General features: G+C 39.3%; 1 protein-coding gene across 1 annotated transcript in view; it reads left to right on the forward strand.

Annotated features, from left to right (window-relative positions):
• Positions 1 to 17,264, forward strand: part of dph6 (diphthamine biosynthesis 6) — a 240,268-nt gene extending 223,004 nt beyond the window's left edge. The window contains exon 15 of the mRNA XM_078563270.1: positions 16,285 to 17,264. Within this exon, the coding sequence (XP_078419396.1) occupies positions 16,285 to 16,403 (119 nt within the window). The 3' untranslated portion in view covers positions 16,404 to 17,264. The remainder of the gene's footprint in view (positions 1 to 16,284) is intronic.
• Positions 17,265 to 26,449: the final 9,185 nt, after the last annotated feature.

Raw genomic sequence — 26,449 nt, forward strand, 5'->3', positions numbered from 1 at the left:
TCGATTTCCCCTGCCCACAATGCTACCAATCACACATAATACACATTGTAACTCAGTATCAACTTTGAATTAAACCGCTTACAATTTAACTTTTAAGTGCCTTTGGATGTTTTACTAAGTTAAAGGCTCTAAATAAATGCAAGTTGTGATTTTATATAATTGCTTCTAATTTTTTTAGGCAGTGTAATATGGATAGACGGAAGGAGGATTAGAGTTTGAGGAAGCTTCTGTAGAAAAAACCATCAGCATAGAACCATTGGACCAAGTAGCCAGTCTCTGTGCTGCAGATTACGTGTAATTCAACATGTGCTCATGGGCAGAACAGTCACATGAAAGAATAAAACAATAGTGCAGAAATGCAGTGAATTTCTGTTATCACTGTTCTTGGTTTGTCAGCCAGCAAGATGACTGACAGAACTTGAAAACTGCACGTTCTTCCTCTTCTTCCTCATGCAATCACTTCAGGATTGTTTGCATTAAAATCATTCAAAAATACTGGGACGTCTTGTAGCGAATATAGTTGCAACTTTGTTAAAATTCTGATTATATCAGTCATTTTAGAATGAGTTGCAAACCTTGCAATCTTGACAAGTGTGATAAAAATCTTCCAAAATGTGCATAAATACAATGCTGTACAAAATGTGACGGAGAACTATGGATTAAATATGACATAAGTTTTTTTTTTAAACCGGAATGTCAAATTTATTCACGAGGGCTAAACTTCAGTGTGCAGGGATTTAGTAGATGAGAGATGGGATGGACCATATTGTCTGATGTATTTTAGAAAATCATCAGTACTATGACACGTGTTTTTTCAAAGGAATCTGCTTCACGATTCTGCAATGCTAGTCTGTAGGCACGGGGAGCAATCAATTTGATAATGATATTCAAAAGCACCTGTTAAAAGAATCCTCTCAAGGAAGCTGCTTTCAGACTCAGACTAAGTCGATATTAGGACTTAATAGCTTTGCTGCTTTGTTTTATTTTACTTTTGTGAAAATGATACTCATGGGCTTTCCCAAGGTTTGAAATAAGAACAGGAAATGCTGGAAGTACAGAACAGCTCTATTAGCAGATTTTAAAAAACAGTTTCACTTTGTAGATGCTAACAGAACTGCCGTGTGTATCCAATGTTTTTATTTCAGGTTTCCATTTGTTTTTAAAATAAGGTGATGGTGAAAGGCTGTATTGAGCAAGCCAGGTCAGCTATTTTTCCTAAATCCACAACATGGCCCTTACATAGCAGCGTCCCAATAGCTGCTGCCTCCACTGAACAAAACAGTTTACAGAGGTTCCTTCAGTAATTCTTATGACATTACCATAGTGCTGTTGTGGCATGATAAATCATATAATTCATCAGCCTGAGGTGTCATCTACCACAGTCAAATGTCCACTGTTGCAACTCACTTAGGATTATTGGTCATCCGCTCTAATTAGAATATAGTTCAAAAGTCTGCCGCGTTCAAATCTGACTCCATCCCCTGGGCTGAAGCAAATTGCAGTTTTAAGTTCGATATAGTCAAATTTCAGTTACGATTTCAACTGTGATTTTAACCCATTATCACTTAAGTCAAATGCCCAGGCAGCTTCATTAATGTATTGTCACAAGGACTTGTTGATTTGATAATTGTGTGATGAACAAGGTCCTGCATAGAATTTTTGTCTTTAACCCTTTTTTAAGAAAAAAAAAAGCAAGTGCATTTTTTTGTGAAGTAACCGTATAGTTTGCAACAGGGTCCTTGCAGAAGGGTGTATTAGGTTATTAAATACACTGTACAGATGTTGGGAACAGCATGTTTTTTTGGGAAGGGGTCACAATATTCGAACAGGGTTCCTTTGGTCTTGCTTCGTTCATGAGGGTATTGAGGATCTTGCAAATTTAGCGATGGACTTCATAGGGTTATAGAATTGCTTTTTGAGAAGCACAAGGAGTGAGTAGTTGGTGTATATTTCATTCTGACTTTCATGGGAATGTATATCCGTGTGGGAAGTAGCTGGTTTTGTGGGCTTCCTGGAATGGAATCCAGACTGTGTTTGCTGAATTCCAAACGGTTTGTATACATCACTTTTTCTGTATGCTCCACAAATGTCCTACCACATTTCTGTTGCATGGAGGGTTGTACTTTACCACAATGCAGAGTGGTCTCTTACAGATGGGAACAACAGCGGCATTGACCTGCATAGTGCAGGGAAAATGTCCTCCCAATAATGGATAGGCTGAATGGATTCAAATCTTCAGGCATTGTGGGGCCAGTTGATACTTTGGCTTCTTGTATGCTATACAGAATGGTTGAATGAGGGAGGAAGACTGGAATGTATGCAGTAATGCACCTCTCGGACTCTCTCAGACAGCTCTTTCAGCTTCTCTCTCCCAGAGAGGTGTGAAATTTGTCGATCAGTTGTGGAATGCTGTGTATTCTGTCCTCTAGCATTCTATTGCAGATAGTGGCTGTGATGGTCTCCTTCCATCCTTTCCTTCATTCCCTAGTCTCTTTAAGTGTTTATACGCTGCTTTTAGATTTGGAAGCAAATATAACCAGAAGATGGGAGATCTGTTGCAGGAATACAAGAATCCGGAAGTCCAGATATGGTTCCCTGGCGGAATGGCTCGTTTTGGAGTTCTTTGAGCACAGCAGAGTCCTAATAACTTAGTGAGGTCAGTTGTTCAATCTGATTTCTTTTCTGTTGTCCTAGCCTAGTGATGCTTTTCTCGTACAAAGTTCAGAATTGAACCTAAGGAAATGTCTGTGATGGTTCCTCTGTGAGCCAGGTTAGAAAAGAGAGCTTATAAAGTCTGCGAGATTTTCATTGGGATCCAGCAATCGCTCCAGAAAGATAGTTATTATTGGGTGTTTCTGGGCCTTTGTCAGACTTTTCTAGGGGTTGTGAAGGGGAAACAATGCAAGTAGTTGCTAAAAGTTTCAGCACTCTGTGGTCAGGCAAGCATTGTCGGGGGGCAGCCTATCATTCCTGATATAAAAACAGAAAATGCTGGAAAAACTCAGCAGGTCTGACAGCATCTGTGGGGAGAGAAACAGAGTTAACGTTTCGAGTCCGTATTACCCTTCTTCAGACCGGCTGAGTTTTTCCAGCATTTTCTGTTTTTATTTCAGATTCCAGCATCTGCAGTATTTTGCTTTATCATTCCTTGTGCTGGCCAAGAATAGTTCCTGAAGTTGGGAAGGTTAAACCTGTCTTAATGCCTTAATTCCACTGGTGCACACAAGTCAGCACTTATGGTATTGGCAATTTGTAACAAATTTCATTGACAGCATTGTCACCTGTGCTAATGCAATGTAGTTCTGATTATCGATTAACACAGTATAGAAGGTTTAAACGAGCTTGTAATGTTTCCACCTCCTCTACTGCATTTGTCAGATACAGCTCTATCTTTTCATAGAGATACTTTTTCAGCACAGGCCTTATAAGGCATCATTGTACACGCAGTATTGTTCTAACTTAGTAAACCCATGTCATCGTGTTGTGTATATAGCACTTCCTTTGGAAGCCTGGAGAACTTGCTTGTTAAATTGTTTTCTTGTCAAATTGTTTTTTTTAGTCATTCTGACTTGCATTTAGGCACCCTGATCTCCGTTGCACACAGAAGCAAGCCCTGATGTTGATGACTGTTTGTTTCTTTTCCCCTTTCCGTATTTCAGTGGGTGAAAAAGGAAGCCCCTCTGTGTAGTGGATCACAGGTGGGAGTCCACTGCTCATTCAGCCACCGCACCATCCCCTACAGTTCTTCTCTTTCTTGGCATTTGTAGGGTAGAAAACCTGTGCAGACCTTTTAAAAGAAGATTTGATATAAGATCAATATTTTCTCTAACAGTCTTTGTTTCATTGTACCATTTCCCTGGTTCTGCACTGAATACCAATTTTACAGCCTAAGGCAAAATAGTATTAAGTGAGTAATGCATGTATAAAAACAAACACATTCAGCAGTATCTCATTACTGTAATTTCTCTGTATTAGGAGTGCACTGATATGTGCTATAAATTAATATGTTTTATATTGCAAAGATTTACATTGCCTGCTGTGGATTAGTCACGCATTATGCTACATTCTTTAGCCTTGGGAATTGTCCCAAACTATAGTAAAAACAAGCCAGTTGTACACTAAGTGTTATGGGTAAATGGAAAGCAGCTGTCAAAAATACAGCATCAAAAACAAATCAAACCTTTGGGTGGCCCTGCTGGTACATTGATATACTGTACCACAGAGTGGTAAGAGTGGTTCTTTTCCTTCCATGGTTAGGTTTTGATCTCAGTTGGGCATTTCTGCGGTAAATGCCAAGCAGTGCTTGCTCAAGGGAAGTGAAGAACATCGGGAAATGGATTCGCCCACTTGTCACTCTCCCGTACCTCTTTCGGAGCTGTTACACAGCGATGGTGGCGAAGACGTGGGCCATCTAATTCTCCTCTCAATCACAGTGGGTGTGGATAAGTTAAGGACCAGGAGAAATTAAATGATTTAAATTTTTAAAAATTAAAATCTGAAGGTTTGGCTTTTCACTTCAGATTTCTAATTTCGTGTGATACGTTTTAAAAAAACTAAGTGCTGTCATCATGCCTTATACACTCTGATTTTATTTGGGGCCCATGATTTGCATTTTATTCAGACGAGGTGCAATACAGATTTTAACACAATCGGTGCGGCTTATATTGTCACATGCAATAGTCAACAGCTAAAAATTCTAATGGTACTATAAATTGCCTCAAATGTATTAATTTAAAAGAGTGTACATTTGTGATTACTTTTGCCGTTAATTTTAGTGTGGATCACTGAAAATGGAGAGGATGCTGCAGTTGGCATTAGAAGAATAAGTGAGCTTACATTTATGTCCTGACTTCTCAGGATGCCCCAACTCATTACCAATCCATTAGATTAGAAGTGCAGTCAAGTGCACTCACAAAGGCCCCACAAACAGCAAATTAAATGAGTGACCAATTAATCAGCCTTGGTGATGTTTGCTGAGGGAGGAATGTTGGCCGTGAGGAACCTTTGAATATTGGCATGAGGATCTTTAGCCGCCCCATGAAGCAACAGAATAGGAAGACAATAGGTCTCAATCTTCAAGCCACAGCTCCCAACAATGTATTACTCCTTTCACACTGTAGTGAAGTGTCAGCGTAGATTACATGCTCAAGCCCTGGAATGGGATTTGAACTCAGAGGGAGATGCATTTGAGTGCTAGCAATTGAGTGAAGCTAAAACTTAGTTGGTACGATTTGGAATTTTACATCAATTGTGTTATTGTAAAATGCCTTTGTGTCTATATTGAGAGAGCGCAGGCGTCCAAATTACGACGTATACTTTATCACTTTGTTGTGGAACTAGTTTAAATTTCTGTAACACTTTAGAGTTGCAAATATTTGTAAAAAATAAATAGACACTTTGACCTCACCGCTGCAGATAAATGGTAGCAGTCACTCCCCATCTGCAGATTGTAGAAACTATTCCTGTCACACTTGTTCATTTTTTTCCCCTAACACTTGGAGTCCAGCGAGCCACCAAAACTGAACCTTGTTCCGTGACAGTTTATTAAATATGTGCACCTGGAAATTTAGCCATTTATGCAGTTTCTCTGGGATCTCTTTAGATCTTCCTCCAAAGTTTTGGCAGGGTTTCGGAGAGCTTCTACCCCACAGGTTTTGGTGAACTAAGTGAATCAGGAAGACCTGCATTTTATCCTGGTCAATGCATGGCGAGAAGATGGAATTGGGTTCAGATGTGATGGTCTTTACAGTCAAACAGCTTGCCAGCACCTACAACTGAGCCTCACTTGTGCGGATTAGTCATCTGACCACCTCTATTGAAGACAGATGTGTGACATAGATATGTTAAATTCAAATATTACATTCCCTACTTCTGTTATATTTGATTTTTTGGACACAGCTAGTTTAATTCTTTGAGTTGTCCCCCACCAGTGTGAAACTTTTGCTGATCTCCAGTCAGGCAACATCATGAAAGCCAAAAGAGTAACATTTAAGATGACACTTCCAGCACCTTTTCAGTAAAAAATGATTAAGTGTAGGACAGCTGTCAAGAAAGGATATTGAGGTTTATAAAGATACTGGATCAGAATTTGCTGAAAAAAATAACAGCGTTTGAACAACACATGCCATTATTAATGTCAAATTGGGCAGAAACTTGTGATAATGAAGAGTTGCCCCATGACTTGCAAATTGCTACTAGTTATTTGCCAATTTGTGTTGCTCCATTTGAAAACATCATTTGATGATTAACCTCCCCATGAATTCCATGAACATGCTGCATTTGCAGATTAATTATTGGTTAAACTCATCACAGAGAATTAAATTTAGCAGTTAATTACATAAGTACTCTTATAAGGGTATAATGATTATTAATGACTGTCAATCAGCCTCTCTGACTCAGAAAGTGAACAATGGATTCTGATTCATTCAAGTAGTGAATTGGTTTTGGAGATTTTAAAAATATCACATTTTTTAAAATTACCTTTCCTTTCTGTTTCCTTTTTCCCTCTCTGTCATTCAAATCTTTCTTTCCCTGACTCTATTTCTTTTGGTACTTGATTTGACATTTAATTGATCTACTCTAGTTCACCCCCCTCCTCAGTCCATCCTCTGTTTATTTCTCAATCTCTAAATCTCAATGGTTAAAGAGTCACACATTGTGCTTCCCAACATTCATCAGGGTCCCAGATGTTCCATGGTCCTTGCTGTGCTTTCATGTTTGCAGATCTTGTTTATCTTTGATGTGCTAAGTCAGGCTTTGTGCACAAAATTTTCTAATTTCTGGAAAAGTTTTAATTCTTTTTCAACTTTTTTTTTTTGGTGTGCTCTAAGGCCTGTCTGATCCTCTTAACTGAATGGTCCTGTTGGTATTGTGTCTCCATTGAATTAGAATTTTGTTACCTTTCTATGCAGTGTGTCACCATACCCTTTGATTGACGTCACTTGGTATATTTATGGTGCAGAGCATTGACTACAATGCAGTGTAAAGCTGCATGAAATGAAGAACAATATGGCAACTTTGGTTAAAAATAAGAAACTGAACTGGACCAGCCTTATAAATACTGTGGCTACAAGAGCAGGCCAGAGGCTGGGAATTCTGCGGGGAGTAACTCACCTAATTCTCCAAAGTCTGGCCACCATCTACGAGGCATAAGTCAGGAGTGTGGTAGAATATTCTCCACTAATGGAGCAGCCAAATGAGCTCCCTTTTGGTGACATGTTAGTTGAGAAACCTGCCAGTGGGTTCTCTGCTGCTGTCTAAAGCAAACCTACCTTCACTGGTCAGTATAAATGTTGAGATTCCTACAGTTTTACACGCTATAAGTTTGGCCTTATTGACAACCTTGTAAAATGGGCCTGAGCCATTTGCTCACCATGCCAGCTTGATGCTGAAATAGGTGCATCTAAGGCATCTTGCAGGATAATGGCTACCCTGGTCAGATCATTTCACACTGTATATCACACAAACTCAGGAATAGACCTAAGGCTGCCCCTTTCAGTCCTGAAAAGTGCCCAGTCTACCTCAGGTTGCCCTGAAGGGTAAGGTGTCTCCAAAATTTGAGCAACAGGTGAAGCTGACTTTTCCATACCTACTAAGCAATAGCAACATGAGTGGTATTTGCCACTAGCAGGATGCTGCCGTCAAGCCAAAAAGACCTTCTGCCCATCACACAAAAGAGTAATGAACTTCAGTGCTGGTGTGATGCCAGATATGTAGGTCGTATGTCCCGATAACTGGCAGATCATATCAGCCAGCATGACCATTCAGCTGTTCACAACAGGCAAAGTACTGACCATACCCAACCAGCCCATGCTTGCAAAACTCAAAACATAGTGTCAACATTAGATGTGTTCCACGATTGGACAACGCTTGTTAAACAATCCTCATTGTACTGAGAATTGCACTGACAACCAATTTAAGATTATCAGTTGGGCTCATAGTGTGGCTTATTTATGCATACCAGAAGCTATATATATTCACACACACGGCCCTGTCCCTTGTAGACAAAAGGAGCAAGTACACACATTGTGCTTTATTCAACTAATTGAAGGCTTAGGGGACAGTCATTCCATGGTTCATTCGCCATGGCAAGGCCTTGACCAATCAGAGTTGACCTGCCTGGTTTGAATTTAAACAAAGCTTGGCAGTGAACTATCATTTGTCATATACTGGTGCATTCCCCATAGCAATGCTCCTACCAATCTGAGTCTACTTGCCAACCAATGAGTATTCTCTTCTCATGTAGCATAAATTGTTGCTCCCTTTACAATTTGGTGTTCTTGTGAATTGTCCTGATGAGTGCAAGACAAAAAGCATCGACAACATGTCTCTTTTTTCAACAATGTATCATTTTTATGTGATGCCTGAGAATGGATAGTTTTACTATAAATTTTGCACAGCAATATATTTTTGATGGGAAATAGTTCCTTGCATAGTATAATTAAGGCTAACTCATTTAATAAATAGAAATGTTAATGGCTATTTTATTGTTTTTGGTTGTAAGTATCGAGACGTACAAAGCAGGAGAATTAACACATTAATCAGTTTGGTGAATTCGCCACACAAGAGTATTACGTTTGATGCTTGATGAGCACTTCTTAAACCATTCACTGTAAAATATTAAGAATAATTGTATATAATAGCTGCTGTGCTGCACACCGAGATCCAAAGGCTTTATAAGAACTGTGGCATTATGCCAATTAGTATTACCAGGGGCACTGATCCATCAGCATTGAAGATGGAACTGGGATTTGAGAGCATTGAAAGGTGTGCATTGGGAGCACAGCCAAGAGTTTTCCAAAGGGAAAACGTCTTGGATGAGAGCTGAGGCAACTTAGATTACAAAGGTGAGGATGATAACTGGCAATACTGTGGCATAAAAATGTTCTTCGTAATATCTCCCCCTGAATCTCTTGTGTTAAATCTGTGCCCCCCTAGCCCTTGTACCATCAAGCTAATGGGAACAGCTTTTCTTTGACTACCTCATCTAAACCTGTCATATTCTTGTACACCTCTGTCAAATCTAAACCTGTCATATTCTTGTACACCTCTGTCAAATCTAAACCTGTCATATTCTTGTACACCTCTGTCAAATCTAAATCTGTCATATTCTTGTACACCTCTGTCAAATCTCCCCTCAAACTCCTTTGCTCCAAGGAGAGCAACCGCAGCTTCTCCAACCTAATGTCATAGCTTCAATCCCTCATCCCTGGAACCGCTCTAGTAAATTTCTTCTGCGCCCTCTCAAGAACCCTCACATCCTTCCTAAAATATGGCGACCAGCACTGGGCGCAATACTGTCGATAAAAGCAAAATACTGCGGATGCTAGAAATTTGAAACAAAAACAGAAAATGCTGGAAAAACGTTTTGAGCTCGAATGACTCTCCTTCAAAGCAATACTGTAGATGTTGGCCTAATCAGAATTGTATAAAGATTCAACAAAACTTCCCTGTTTTTGTACCCAGTAGCTGTATTTATGTGCCTAAGTCAATCACACTTCGGTGTTGCTTCAACTTATTATCAATCTTTGTCTTGCACATGCATCTGATTAGCTTATAATTCATATTCATAAGCTCATAGCAATCACAACCAGGCGGGTAAGGATGAGTAAGCAAAATTAGAACAAAACTCTCAGAGAAAAGCTACTAACGATAAAAAAAAATAAACAGAAAGCTAGCTGCAAACTGGACAGGAATGGAAAGTTAGCATATCACAATATAATATTCAGGTAAGAAAGATTAGATAAGGTGCAGTTAAAGAGGGAATATATGCTTTGAGGGGAGGGGGTTTATTTAGATAAGGAAGCTGAAACGGGCTTTTTACTCCTTGAAGGTTTATTCAGACCTCGAAATAATTTCAAGGAAAGCTTGTAGTTAGCTTTGTAAGAATCATAAAATTATTGTTCTGAGAGTTTTAATCTTGGACTGGGACAGAGAGGGAAAAGGATTTCTAAAATATGTGCAGGACTCCATCCTTGAGCAGCCCATCAATCAGTTGGACAAGGGGTGGAGATGTTGCTGGATCTGGTTATGAATAAGGAAATGGATCAGGAAAACGAGCTAAATGTCGGTGAGTGCCTTGGGAGGAGTAATCACAATATGATACGATTTAAGATCCAACTACAAAGGAAATAATGTCAATATAGAAAGGAGCAGCAGCTTGGATTAGGGCAGGTTCTGGAAGGTTATGAGGCTGGCTAGCTGAGGTGGGTTTGGAGAGATTGGCACACAGGACTGTAGAGCAACAATGAAATGTTTATTACAAAAAAAGAGATTGCAAAAGTACAGAATTAATATATTTCATTTTTAAAAAAAACCAGCAGTTGACCATAAAAATAATAATGAATATACGGAAAAAATGAGAAAATAGAAAAAAAAAAGAGGTTAAGGTGGGAATAGGAAAGCTGAGAAGAAATAAGAAGAAAAATATTTTAAAACCATCAAAAGGTGCAGTTTTACAGATGAAAGGGGATTGTTAAAATTGAAGTGGAACCTTTGAGAGGGGAGAATTGTCAATTTATTAAAAAAATAATCAAAAAGTAGCAGAGTAAGTATTTCTAACAGCCTTTTCTAAAGTATAAAGGATATCAGAGAGAAGGTGAATCCTGAGAACAAGATGAGCAACATTATGATGGACAAAAGTAAAATTTTGGTTAAGTTCATTAAGCTAGAGGAAGATAAGAGCACACATTTCGGACAACCCTCGCAATTATGCATAAGTCCTCTCGAGAGTGTGGATGTATGTCGGAGGCTGATCCAGGTAACTGCAGGCCAGCTCAACTTCTATGGCAGGGAAAGTTTTAGGATCTTTATTTACGGACAAAATTGCCATATATCCTGATAAAGGGAGAAGCCAGCACAGTTTCCTAAAGGGACAATCATGCTCAACAAGTCTCATAGAATTCTTTGAAGAAGTAATGGATAGGGCCGTTAGGGGAAACGCGTTGGATGCAGTGTGCGTGGACTTTAGGAAGGACTTTTGCAAGGTAGCACATGGGCAACTTTAGAGAATGGAATAGGTTTGGAGGATAGCAAACTGGATTAATAATTAGTTAAGGAAGGATGAAGCAGGTTAAGAGTTGAGGAAGATGGAAGTTTGTAGTGCTGTCCGCAGGGTTCACTTTTGGGTCTACTTCTGTTCACTGTGTGCTTTGATGATTTAGATATTGGCCCAGAAGGAATGGTATCAAAATTTGCAGAAGATACGAAAATACGAGTTGTAGTTAATTAGGAGATCAAGGAACCTGCCAAGAGATAAAACAAAGGGGGATGGGGTAAAAAGCGACAGATGGAATTCAACGTCAGTAAGTGTCAGGTAATAAATAGATCATGGTAAAAAAGTAATAGCTGTAATCATACTGACTGCAATAAGGATAATACTTCTGTAAGAGGAATCAGCACTCAGCTAAGCTGAAATTTTACACAATCATACTGGCAAAGTTATTGACAAATCAGGGGAGAGAATTTAAAATAAAAAATTGTGCTTGCTGGAAATCTGCATATTTTAACATTTAAAGTTGATGACCTTTCAACAGAACTGCAAGAAGTTGGAGATGATTTATAGCAAATACAGAGGCAAGGAGAGAAGCGGGAGAGGAGGAGGAAAGAACGAGAGGGCAGACCTGTGACAGTGGAAGGCAAGAATGATTCAAAGACAAAGATGGTGGTGCAAGGGGTGATAATGAGACCAGTAAAGAAGCAAAAGATGGGTCAAGAAAAGCTGTAAATACCAACAGCAAAACCATTGCTATCAGTAAAAATAAGAATAGTAGTTATTGAAATTGATGTTAAGACAAAGAAGCTTTAAAGTTCATAATAAAATATAGAATATTTAAAACAAAAACAGAAAGTGCTGGAAAAACTCAGCAGGTCTGACAGCATCTGTGGAGAGAGAAACAGAGTCCGTATGACTCTCCAGAATATTTAATGTTGGTGTTGCAGTGACAGACTGGTAAGTTTTTTTTTTAGTTTAGGTCAGAATGTTATGAGTTTTAACGCCACCCCTTTATCTAAGCGCATAATCTAAGTTGACATTTCAATGCTGTACTGACCAAGGTGACATCTTTCAGATGTGGCATTAAAACAATGTCGCGGTGAATGTGGACGACTCTCTGGTACTATTCAAAAAATAACGGTATTCTCTCTGTTCCCTTTGCCATCATTTCTACGTTAACCAAAACGAAAAAAAATAGATGAGTAGTTTATTCATCTCATTGCTGTTGGTTGAATCTTGCACGCAAATTGGTTGCTGCATTTGTCTATATAACAATAACTTCACTTCAAAAGTGTGGACGTGGAGCACTTTGGGATGTCCTGAGGATGTGATAAAGTGCCAATGAAGTTAAATCCTCTCTCCTTTTCTTCTTCTAAACCAACAGTTGCTGGGATGTAACTGGCCATTAAGTTATTAAAGGTTTAGCAGTTGTGCCAGGCATACCACGCCTTTCAATTTCCCTGAAAAACATGATAGTGACCTTTCACATATCCTGTTTGGTGCAATTGTGATTTTAAAAGAGAGTTAAGACAGTGGAAAACTTCTGAAGTGAAAGGCAGACAGCTAAAAGTGGAAAGCTCCAAATCTTTTAGACGGCATCTTCGTGGTTCTCGTTGAGATTCGGAGGAGGACATTGATGACCATCCATGCTGGGGAGTGCTGAGTCTGCAATTTTGTGATATTTTGTCCCTAGGCATTGATAGGCCTAGTCCTGGCAATCAACACTTTTTCATGCAGTATAAATTGTTGCTCCCTTTGAAATTTAGTATTCTTGCATCTGTCCTGATGAGTGCAAGATGAAAAGCTTCTCTCTTTTTTCAGCAACACTCGAATTCTGTACTACCAAATCACTGTTTCAACACTTGTGTACGGATGGCCTGTGTCATGCAGAATCATGCAAGAAATTGGGCCATGCTTAAACTAGAAGCTGGGGGAGTTTCTTCAATGCTGTGTGGACTCATTATTGCTTTAGCACCTGAGGCAGGAAGATGGGCTTTAACCAAGTAGATTTCCCATTGTTTTAAAAAGAAAATTGAGCTTTGTCTCGAGCTGAATGTATATAAATTGTTATTTGGGATTACATAGTCCAGAATAAATGCAGTGCTGTGCAATCTGTCAAATTTAATATTGATGGGTCCGAGAGGAATTAATTAGAAGTTTATAGGAAGTGCATCTCTTTTCAGTTAAAGGATTAAACCATACATTCTGTAATGTGTAGTTTCATTGTTGTTGTTTCAGGCCTCTAAACATGTGTAAGTAGTGTCTGTTTTCATTTGTTTGCCCCCAGCTGCCAGAAATCAGCTATTCAGTGCTGAAATTCAGTCAAATTGTATTAAAACTGATGCTGCCTGCTATAGCACAAAGTTCAGACATATGCTGGTTATTTCTCCCTTGGCACCATCAGCAATGAAGTCATTTGTGGCCTTTCATCATTTGAGTTTGCTACATTGGGAGTTTCAAAAGTAAACTTTTGGCGGAGAGCAATTAAAGTTGATTCAGGGGCTCAGCAATAATGCTACACGCCGATTGCTGTGGCCTTGTGACTCCATGCACAATAAGATTAGTTTTATTCCAACTGTTCAACCATGAGAGAACAGCACAAATCATGCTTTCCACACCCCAAATGTAGGTTGGCTCAATATGTTAGCTGTTTAAAAGTAATTAATACCTTCCATGCAGAGAAAATCCTGCACTCCCTTCATGGTCTGAGTACGAAGGTAAATAGGAAGCAAACCAAAACAAACCACTCAGGCTTCTTCAGCCTCAATAAAGACAGAATTGGCTCACTTTTTACTTCTTTGTGAGGGCTTTGTGTCTCCTGTGACATTGTGCCATGCTGCATTGCCTTTACCCGTGTTCAGCTTGTGCCACCTTTATTTCCATTTTCTAATCTAGTGGAACCAAAAGAGAGAACAGTTCTTTTCAGTTTATAGCCATGATGTCAGCAAGATGTCGTTATGTATCCATTTCTTAAATGGCTGGGCCCATCATTATAATATGTTAACACTGGCATAAGTAATAATATATTATAAGCCATTATGGAATAAAAACAAAAAAATGACCTTTTAGAATAACCTGCATAAATCATCGCTGCCAAGAAGGAAAACTTAATTACATTTATAATATATTTTTTAAATACCCCATGGAGACAAGTGCATAATTAAAAGTTTAATAATTTAAGCATTCAGCCCCCAAAAGATTTGTATTATTCTGCTAGTTTTAGTTAATTAATTAGCCACAAATCCACGGTAGAAGACAAAATTCCAAATGTGCCCTCCGGCCGGCAAAATGAACAACAAAATGAATGCTTCCGTGCAGTATCTTCTTACCTAATACACATTAATACCAGCTGTGCAGTAACAAATAAGAGAAGAATAAGTCACCTATTGCGAAAGATGAGCCACCCCTTTTTTTTTGGATTATTGCAGACTGATTTAATTCCATTACTTCAGATATCACCGGCCTGAAGTTATTCTTCAGTTGGAGTTTCAGAGTTGTCAGTACGAGCAAACCAAAGTTCTCCAGCTCAAGTACACATTGACAAAGGGCATTACAGTAAAGCCATGTGTCCCCACTCGCCCTACAGGCCTGACAAAACTTCACTTTATGATGGTGAAAGTCCCGACATGTTTAGATCTGAGCTTCAGATTTTGACAGTCGATAATTCCAGCAAGCAATTCCGCAATTCGAGATCTAACCTGAATCATGTTGACGCTCCGAACTCCACCTACCTGAGCTCGGGCCTCTTATTCACATTAACCACCTGTGCTCGCCGCAGTTGATGTGGGATTTTTGGTCAGGATGAGTGTTCCGAACTAAAGATCGCCCCCTCCCCCAGATTGTTTGGCAAGAGCCTTTTTTCCCTTAGGAACTGGGTCCCTTCTGCCAAATTCGGCACAAAACCAGTTTGCGCTTGAACCAAGCACAAATATTGCACTACTTGCCGCAAGGGAGCAACAAATTTGCGGCAGACGATAGATACAAAAATTCAAGTCACTAAGGTCCTGGTCAGAAGTGAGTTCAGTTTTCGGTTGTGTACCACTGTAGCAGAAAATGATATTTGATATTGTTAGCGCACTTTATACTGTCTAATAATCACCAGGCTTCAGTACTTTCTAAAGGCAGCCAGGAATTACTGTAATTATTTTTCTTCATTACAGCAAAACTAGAGTTTGCTAAGATCAACTTTTCTTATGTCAAATAAAAATGAAAGAGTTGCATGGTGGTATATAAGCATCCCTTTAACCATTCAGAGTGAACAATTTATACCTTGATTTAATAACAATAGGATCCTATGATTCATACATTATAAAAGATCAGATAGTCCCAAGAGTGCAGAAGAATTAATATTAAAACCATGTTCTCATAGCTCTGTTTACAGGACAGTTTTTGCATTGCAAATAGAGCAACCACAACCATTTCTCTGCATTTAAATCTCACTGTTCAAAGAAGTATGCATTGTATATGTAATCATATTGTGCTCTGGTCGGTGTTTATTGTTTTAGTGCTCAGAAACAAATTTCCTCAAAAGGCACTGGTTGTAGATGCTTTTAATCAAACTTTTCAAAAAAAGGAGGAACTAATTAATGATCACTCAGCAAGAAAGCACATCATGCATTAAAAACAATCAGTCTTGGGTCATTCACCGTAGGTCTTTAGTTTGGCATCAATGAAGCCAAAACTACTGTCTTTCTAATGCATCCAATTAGTGGCCATATGCTTTGACAGTGAGGAGATGTGAATATTCCACAATCTGCTAGGGACCAAGAGACATCAATAACTTCTGAATAATTATATAGGGCCTGGTCAATGGGTTAAGTGCTCCACTGACCATAGGGCACATCTTTAGGGACAACACGTCTTGCCCTAGTACCAGGAATCCAATCCCCGATGGGACCCCTCTTCACAGCACAAGCCATGTATGGAATTTATACTCCGAGGGGTAGTCCTTGGGTAGTTTCAGATGTTTGATGTGAGGTTTGTGAAATCCAGCTTGCCATATGCTGCAAACAAAGTGCAGCACAGCTTTCCGGCCAATATAGATTTTTTTTTTTGTAAAGGCAGCTGAGACAAAGAGCTTTCTTGTTCTATTAAGTTCTTTTTCATCATGCATAAATATAACTATCAGAAATTGTATTTTAAGCAAATGTGATTTTTTTTCGAACACGTGCGTCCTTTGGCGTTATATATTTTTAGAACGGTACCCATTGTTTTAAGTAATGATTCATGAACGTCTATGTGATTAAGTTATAAGAAAGTGTATTTTTTTTTAACACTCTTGTTATTTTTAGATTTGGAGAGATCCCTAGAAAATTTACTGGGTTCACGTGTTCCACTTCTGATCTTGGTGCCTGCAGCAGATTTGCCTGCCCTAGAAATTCTGCACGTTGCTTGTTGGCTGAGCAGTTAAGGATTAAAGACAGGACGGAGAACGATGACTTCTCCAGCTACTGTAGATCCATTTCCTCCCTTTTTTTTTGAAAGAAGGAAAACAAAAGCAGAACTCCACCTATGTTTATAGTAGCAGATCCAAGAGCGCTCAGAATAAAGAACTTCAAACAACACTTCGGTCAACACTCTGTTTGGATGGTAACAAAAGGCTTCTTGTTCGTGGCCAAGTTTACTACTACGTTTATTGGCGACGGATAAAGGTGATGGGGGAGAAAGGTGTTGCACATTACTGGATTTACCGCTAACTTTGGTCGATAAAGTCATCCAAGGGAAAGTCAATCAGATTCCTACTCTGTGCAGATAACACGAACTATAATGTGTCTGAATTCTGATCGTAAGGTTATGATGTACAAAAATATGAAGTCATTTTAATTTTATAACAATTATTAATCTTCTCTCACCTTTATAGACGTTTCTGTTTTTATTGTATCACTGGTGAGTGGAGACAGCGCCCTCATATTTGCGGGCACTGCAATTTGATGCCTAAGTCCTGACTTTTTTTGAACTAAGCCTTGATTTTTGTAACCCTCACTTTCCTTTTGAAAACGATCTTACATCTTGTAGGAGTGTGTGTCTCCCCAAGTATTGCACACAATGTCCCGTGGTAATTCTTCAAGCATGTGCCTTGACTGTGTGTGTGTGTGAGGCATCATAACCAAGCCCGAGCCCACCATCACCAATGTCAGGTATGTGTGCGCACACTCTCGGGTAGTCCTGAGGGATGGAAACCCTAGCTGACTCTGCTGTCCTCGACCCCGAAGACATGACAGCACCGCTACCACCATTCCAGCCAAAATCAGCTGACTCAGCTCAGTCCAGGGATCAAACATGGGAGGAGGATTCCTGGTTTTTGCATCGGAGTTACTCGCTGGGTGAATTCACTGAGCCATCAGAGAGCCAGTGCTGAGATTAATACATAAAGCCTGTAGCTCAGCAGCAGACAATCAGAAAAATGTTGAGAACAACCTTTGCTTTCGACTTAATTCAGCATTTGTACAAAAATAGAAAGGCAGTTGCCTATTAAAGCTCAGTCTCCCTGGTGAGTCATTTTGATCTAGGACTTGAAAGTGTTACGAAGCAATGCTTTAGAAGCTGTTAGAAAAGCGATTCATTTTTACTGACTTTATATATTATACAATAAATCCACACGAGTTACTGCACAGGTTGAGCAACTTGAGATTTCCGAGGTAACTGAATATATCTCGCTGATGAAGATGAATTATAGATGTTCTGTTTTTGTGTGTGAAATACCCATATGATGCTTCTTTGAAACAATATGAGAATGGATGAAGTTCACTGTCATCATTAGCAAAGGTATGGTGTTGTAGAGGTTACGATACCAAACTAGCAACCCAGAGGTATGTCAAATTGAACTCAATAAATCTGGTCATTTGTGCACTGGGATCAGAAAATATGACTGTGAAAGTTGCCATTTTGACATAAAAGTCCAAATGATTCATTCATGCATTTTGGAGAAGGAAATTTGCGCCTCCTACCCAGTCTAATCTATAAATGACTCTGTTTGACTCAAAATGCCATCTAATGTGATTCAGCATGCCAACAATTGTCAAATTCACTCTTAACCAGCGATGCCAACATCCTGAGAACAGTCTTTTTAAATGTTACTGGTTTTGTGGATATGCATTCAATCCAGACTCTCTCTTCTCCACATATATACTTTTTTTGTTTCAGTTTTCTTATGCACATCAGTTAATAGTTCCTATGTGAAACTGTCAACTGATAGGTCCACGTGGGCAAGACTGTCAACTTTTACACCACACTGCCCTGTTTCATACTGACACTAGTGTTTTCACAATTACAAAAATATCTGTTCCCATTAGCAGCTTTTATTGTGTCTTGGGGATAAATCTACTTGCCCATAATTGAAGTCCACAGCCAGTGATGTCAGTCCTTTAATAGTTACGTGGGGCAGAATATTGCCATCAGTGTGCGGGGGCGGGCCCGACACAACAACGTGTAAAACGACACGAGATGACGTCAGGCGTGCGTCCCGAAGTCATCACGCGTCAGTTCAATGTTGCATTCGGCGGGCGCGCGCCCACCGAATTGTTAAGGCCACTAAGAAAGCAATTTACCTAATTAACAACGCAAAGAGCCCAAGCGACCTTCACATTTTCCAGGAAATCTCATCCACGGGCAGGATGAGGTTTCCTGAAGGTTTTATAAAATTAATAAATACATTTTGTACATTTCACAAACATGTCCCAGCTCATGTGACACATGAGAGACATGTTTAAATAATTTTTTACTTTAGTTTTTACAAACTTTTATTGTCTACTTAATCTCCCTGAGGCAGCTCCGTGCCCCAGGGAGATTGCTGCGCTCTTTCGTGCACACACCTAAAAGAGTGCAGGCCCCGACTCTCCCCCCCCCCCACCCCCCCGCCCGCACAGGTAGCACTGAGCGTTACCGGCCACGCATTACGCTGGGTGGGCCTTAATTGGTCCGCCCACATAAAATGGCGGCGCACAGCTGATCGCGGGTGGCAATTGGCTTCGTGCCCTGTTCCGCCCAGCTCACCTGCCAAAGGTAAGACTCTACCCATGATGTCAGAAAACCAGAGTCATTATTGACAACAAATTTACCTATGCAAGAATATTGCTATCTGGATAGAACATAGAAACTAGGAGCAGGAGTAGGCCATTTGACCCTTCAAGCCTGCTCCACCATTCATTATGATCATGGTTGACCATCCAACTCAATAGCCTGCTCCCACTTTCTCCCCATATCCTTTGATCCCTTTTGCCCCAAGAACTTTATCTAACTCCTTGAAAACATACAATGTTTTGGCCTCAACTACTTTCTGTGGTAACGAATTCCACAGGCTCACCACTCTCTGGGTGAAGAAATTTGCCTCATCTCAGTCCTAAATGGTCTACCCTGTAAACCTCAGACTGTGACCCCTGGTTCTGGACTCCCCCACCATCGGGAACATCCTTCCTGCATCTACCCTGTCTAGTCCTGTTAGAATTTTATAGGTTTCTATGAGATCCCCCTCATTCTTCTGAACTCCAGCGAATATAATCCTAACCGACTCAATCTCTCCTCATATGTCAGTCCCGCCATCCCAGGAATCAGTCTGGTAAACCTTCGCTGCACTCCCTCTATAGCAAGAACATCCTTCTTCAGATAAGGAGACCAAAACTGCATGCAATATTCCAGGTGTGGTCTCACCAAGGCCCTGTACAATTGCAGCAAGACATCCCTGTTCCTGTACTCGAATCCTCTCGCTATGAAGGCCAACACACTATGTGCCTTCTTTACTGCCTGCTGCACCTGCATGCTTACCTTCAGCGACTGGTGTACGAGGACACCCAGGTCTTGTTGCACATACCCCTCTCTCAATTTATAGCCGTACGAGGATATGAAGCTAAGTGACAACTAATGTGACTGAATTTTATTATTTGGGCTTACATAGTTCTTCATTATACCATATTTAACAATGTAGACTTTTCTATATAGCAAGTTAATCCAAGCTCTTGTCCTAAATTAAAATGTTAACACAGAATATGTAGAAATGCACCTGAAAACAGCATTAAAGATTCATGTCTTAAGCCTAACATTCCTGCTTTGAGAAGAAAATGCAGGCTGATTAAATTATAAATTACCCTGGCCGAGGATTAACTGGGCAATAAAATTAAAATACCAAAAGACATTAGTATAGGAAATAATGGAGATGATTTCACACAATAATCAAAGCAAAATACTGCGGATGCTGGAAATCTGAAATAAAAGCAAAATGCTGGAAATACTTCACAGGTCTGGCAGTATCTGTGGAGAGAGAAACAGAGTTAATGTTTAAGTCGAATATGACTCTTCGGAACTGAAATGTGATGGGTTTTATGCTGTTGAAAAGGGGAAAGAAGGAAGGACAAAAGAGAAGGTCTGGTAGAGGCCGAGAGAGATTAAATGCCAAAGATGTCATGAAACGAAAGGCAAAGGAAGTGACGCTGTTTGTAGTTTTTAAAAAAAGGCTTTATCAAAGAGATTATTTCACAATCCGGTCAGAATGAAATAAATGCTTATCTGCTATGTATATTATATATACATAATACATTTGTAAATAATAAGTCTGCAAGCAGTTGCAGAAGCAGAACACTTTAAAAAAAATATATATATAGACTGAAAAAATATTTCTTCAACCCCAGTAGGGACAAGTGTTATTCTTATCATTAAACTGGCCCAAAAACTAAGGCCCTAAGTGATGTCTGTGATTGTGGAGATATAAATGAGGCTACATTCAAAAGCTGGTCTTGTGCCAATTTCTCTTTTTACTAGCTGCAGTATAACTATAGCCCGTATAAAGTACATTTAATTTATCTCTCTTTTTGAATGCATGCCATTTCCTGCAAGGATTTCCAGCCTTAAGAAACAAAAAGGTAATGTAAGAGGTAGCATAAATCACAGTTTCTCTGTGCACCAGAACACATTTGCTCCAAGTTTGAAGTGGGGCGAGTTCATTGCACAGTAGCCTTGCAAATACCTAGTACATTGTGGCATTCACGACTTGGACAATGATTCCAATAGACCTAGTACAGGATGGCTTGGGTATTAAGTAATACAATACAATAATTACTTTAATAACACACTGCCTGCCACATCAACTTAATTTCCCTTCATCCTTACAGCTCTCTTTAATCTTTTGTTTTTCCAGCTCTTAGTCATTGAACAGCCCTGAATTTATATGTAAGAATATCATTTATTGCACAGAATTTTGAAAACACTGGGAAAGTAACTGAATTGTATTCTTTATATGAGTGCTCAGTGTTTTAACAGGTTTGGGATCTGAAATAAGAGACCTTGAACCCTGAGAGATCTCTGGCATTGCGAAGCCGTTATAAATGGGCTATATAAGAATGCTCAGGTCGCTTTAAAGGGCTATTATCTTAATCGTTCTACACATTTTTTTTGGAATTATGACCCTGGATTAGGCCTGACACAGCACAGAGAAAGTAGTGCTTATCCTGTGCTGCAAACTGTGAGAGGACAACAGCAGTGGACTGTCTCCTGGGTAAGGGAGCAGTGAACTGAAGCAGCCATTCAAGGACATCCTGTTCCAATGTGCAGTTTTGCCTTAAAATTAGCCTTTGAAATGACACTGCTGAAAATGTTCTACATTTTATTCCAGGTAAAAGTCTTGTATGAAAACATATTTAAGTAATTGTGGTGAAATTAAGTATACGTTCAGTGTGAGACGGCAAGAAAGCCACAATGTTACCATTTAGTTTGATGTGGCTATAATGGTCTTCAAGCAGAGCATGAGTCAAACCAGCAGCTGATTGCATAATGGGCTTTGAAATTGCTTAACTGTCTGCAAGACACTTAACCATGGATCATACAATTACATTTATGAATTCTATTTCATTCAAAAATAGTAACCTAAGAAAGGATGGATATTGTTTGGAGCAACAACATTGTTGCACTTGTGTAAATAAATACATGCAATGAGGAGGACATTTTTCTTTAATCTTGTCACTTCTAATTGACATTTTCGCCTTCATATTTTGGCAAATCAAGTTTGTGTGTGTTTCAAATGGCCTTGGTTGAGATAATCTGCTGAGATACAGGAGGTGAAATTGGTCTGTGCAGCACAAAATGGACACACAGTGAATTGGCAGCCAAATTTTCACTGCATCTGATCTTCTACCACTGAAGTTCACAGAACGCCTGTTAAAACTCTTTTTGGAGACCTGTTTCCTGGTCTCACAGTCGCTTCGACTTGGTTTGAAGTGAAAAGTCTTGTTAATGTCAAGTTAAAACTGGTGAATTGTAGAATTGCTACTGGTTTGCTACAAGCTTGTTTCACACTCTTGTCCCCAAACTGTTTAAACAAATGTGTTTGATATGGAAAATATACAAAAGTGATCTGGAAAATATATGCATGCACGCTAAGCATAAACTGCTGACAACTGACATGATTTGACTGTATTCAGGTGTTTTGGGGCAGGGTTGTCTTCGTTTCCAGCCTCCTGCATTCAGATGAAACCTAAGCAACTTTTCATAAGTTGACTAACAGCAAACCTGTAAAAACAATTATGTCTTTTATTGGATTATAGAGTCAAACATGCATACTTATCTCCATGATAAAAGAAATAAGAGCATGCATTCAAAACAGCTTCGTGGTTTTCCCTTCATTTCATTTTGGAGGGTTTTTTTTTAGGGTAACCGTCTGGAGAGAGTTGAGAAGCAATTCATGTGATGTACTGGGAGCACTAATATGCCCATAAAAATCTTGAACAATGAGATGATAAAACTTAAGCAATGTTTCAAAAAGAAAGTCATGAATCGCACATGCATTGAATGAATAAAATGGAAAATGTTGGGAGCCCCAAGTTATTCCATTGATAAGAAAGATTTTCATTATGGGCTTGTGCAGTGTCTGCCTTAAGTAAATGTTACCTATTTGTATTACTACAGAAGCCCATATAGATTAAGAAAGGTTTGCATTTATATAGTGCTTTTCATAATCAGAGGTCATCTCAAAGCATTTTACAGCGAATTAAGCACTTTTGAAATAGTCACTGTTGTATCGCAGGAAAAGTGGCAGCCAATTTCTATACAGTAAGGTCTCACAAACAGTAATGAAATAAGTGACCAGATGATCTGTTTTTGGAGTTGGCCGAGGGATAGATATTGACCAGGAAAACTCCACTGCCCTTGTTTGAATTGTGCCATGGGACATTTTATGTGCACCCGAGAGTGTAGAGTAGGCTTCAGTTCAACGTTTCACCTGAAAGGCAGGTCATCCAACATTGCAGATCTCCCTCAGTACTGCCCTGTTGCTTAGTATATGTGCTCAAGCTTCAAGTGGAATTCAAACTGACACCTTCTGACTGAAACAAGAGCCACTACTGAGCTACAGCTGACAGAAAATGAACTGACTCCATGCAATGAAATCAACTTAGAAACCGACAGAACATGCAGCTGAAGTAGCTTGATTCAAGTGATCATATTCAAAATATGAATCACAGCTGAAGACAGTTTGAGTTGTAAGTATGGCTTCAATGTGGACTAACCATTGCTGGAGAGGACTAAACACCAAGCATGAATTTCCAATCAATTTGGGAAAATCCTGCTGTTAATAATAGTTTAACAATATCAATGCATATCACGGTATCTTTACATTGCAGAAGGAGGCCATTCAGCCCATCAAGTCTACACTGGCTCTCTGAAAGAGCATTCCACCTAGTCCCATTCCCCTGCCTTATCCCCTTAACATTCTCTCTTGCACATTCTCTCTTTTCAGGTAGCAATCCAATTCCATTTTGAATATTTCGATCAAACCTGCCTCCACCACCCTTTCAGGAAGTTTGTTCCAGACTCCAATCACCCTCTGGATGAAAAAGTTTTTCCTCACATCACATTTACTCCTTTTGCCAATTATTTTGAACCTGTGCCCTCTGGTTCTTGATGTTCCCTTGAGTGGGAGCAGTTTCTCACTATTTATCCTATCCATACCCCTCAGGATCTTGAATACCTCTATCAAGTCTCCTCTCAACCTTCTTATCTCCAAGGAAAACAGTCCCAACCTCTCCAATCTATCCTCATAGCTACAGTTCTTCATCCCGGGAATTATTTTTGTGAATCTCTTCTGTACTCTCTCCAATGCCTTCACATCCTTCCTCAAGTATGGTGCTCAGAACTGGATGCAGTACTCCAGATGAGGCCTAACTAGTGTCTTATACAAGTTTAACATGACCTTACTCTTGTACTCAATGCCCCTATTAATAAAGCCTCTAAGATACTATGTGCTTTATTAACTGCACTCTCAGCATGCCCTGCCATCTTCAATAACCTATGTACGTATACACAGAGGTCCCTCTGTTCCTGCACCTCCTTTAGAGTCTCTCCCTTTATTTTATACTGTCTCACCATTTCTTTGCTACCAAAACAAATCATCTTGCACTTCTCTGCATTGAACTTCATCTGCCACTTGGCTGCCCAATCCACCAACATGTCTATGTCCTTTTGAAGTTCAAGACTATCCTCAACACAGTTGACAACATTTCCAATCTTTGTATCATCGGCAAATTTTGAAATCATGCCCTGCACACCACAGTCTAGGTCATTAATATATATCAGGAAGAGCAAGGGTCCCAACACTGACCCCTGGGGAACTCCACTACAAACCTTCCTTCAATCTGAAAAACAACCATTTATCACTACTCTCTGTTTCCTGTCACTCAGCCAATTTCTTATCCAAGTGCCTACTTTCTCTTTTATCCCATGACCAAGAATTTTGTTCACAAGTCTGTTGTGTGGCACTGTATCAAATGCCTTTTGAAAATCCAAATACACCACATCAACAGTGTTTCCTTTAGCATCCTTCTCTGTTACTTACTCAAGAAACTCCAGCAAGTTGGTTAAACATGATTTTCCCTTGACGTATAGTATAGCACAAGTAGTGTTTAAATGGCTTATAGCTCTACTTTTTCATTTAAAATTGTGTATCCTTCAGTACTTCAATACCTGTTCCGAATTTTTGAAAATCTTGGAGAACTACATGTGAAACTGTATTTGCCAATTAAGATTGAATGGAACCCAAGATATGGAGCCTTGCAAAGAGACTGAATATACACCACAGCGTGTATTTTACAATATGTAGCCACAGTGAGCAGGTTTCCTTACCACCAGCATGCATTTGAAAAATTGCTGCTTACAAGTTAAACCAGTGGTTTGTAAATTTGGAGTTGAAACTCAGTCTCATTCTGCAACTAAGTGAGATTCCTTTCTTCCAGGGAGCCTCACTTTGCTTCACTCTGGTGTCAGCTGAGGACCTAACTCTGGATTCGAGCTGCAGCTACATTATAACTGTAATGTCGGTGAACCCATTTTGCATCAACACTACAGTTGCAGAGTAAGTGCATCCCTAGTGAGATTTATGGTACAACGTTGGTGCGTCTGTTGGTTTTGCGATCAGTAAAACTGATTGAATGTAGTTTGCCGATGCAGCCAACTCCTCTTCACTCAAAAATGGCTAAATTCGGATTTTCATATTTTTATACTAAACTCCCAGCTACTGCATTATTTACATTTCTGAATCAGGTTAATTGGATAATGCGACGTTTTAGTGCAAACAAAAACTTATCAAATAGCCTATTATAAGAAAGGGTAATCATCAAAACCGAAGCTGATGTGGTGGGTTAAATAATTAGCAAGATACTTGATAAATGACGTAAACTATGAGATTTACGTACACCATATAATTCAATGCAACAATTAGGATTATTAAATTTTAAATCAACCAGCTTGACATTGCATCAAATCTGAGTCCCAACTGCGTGGGGAGAGCTAAGCTGCTTCCCCACTGAGCCGAGAACAAATCACATTCTTTCACTCTTAAAACATTCCACTATTTAGTCAACACAATTTTTAGATTGATAAATGCAATATCTCAGCTTGCACTCCATTTGAGATGCATTTCTTTCAATGTTGTCTTTCAGTTGTTTATGTGATATTTTTTATTTCTACCTTAGATTTTTATGTGAAATAAACAACCTGCAGCATCTACATCAATATTTAAAAAGCAAATGTACCATTTCATCTTACAAGCCACTAAAATCGAGGCAGCTTTATAATCAGCACAGGATTTGGGAGTTTTCGCTGCATTCAGTGGATATTGCTGCCACCTGGTGCTAGAGACATGGAGTAACACCTTGCCAGGCAATTCACTGCAGTTTCTAATTTAAAAGGAAATTCTTCCATGAATTTAAACAGCATTGAAAAGTGAATGTGGAGGTGAAAATTTATTTTAAGTAGGGTATTTAAGAAAAAGAACAAAATAATAGTGTCGACCTATGAGATTATAGTTTTATTATAAATGCTCTGAAGACTTTGATAGCCACTAATGTGAAAATTATAATTCAGTAAATATACCAGTTGTGCAAATTATGTAACTCTATTCATTGTTAACTGCAGCCTGGGTACATTAACTAAGTTTTCAAAACATACTGTCTGCAATACTAATTATTACACACAAAGATA

This window comes from Cetorhinus maximus, chromosome 18, assembly GCF_964194155.1.
Source record: "Cetorhinus maximus chromosome 18, sCetMax3.hap1.1, whole genome shotgun sequence".
NCBI lineage: Eukaryota > Metazoa > Chordata > Chondrichthyes > Lamniformes > Cetorhinidae > Cetorhinus > Cetorhinus maximus.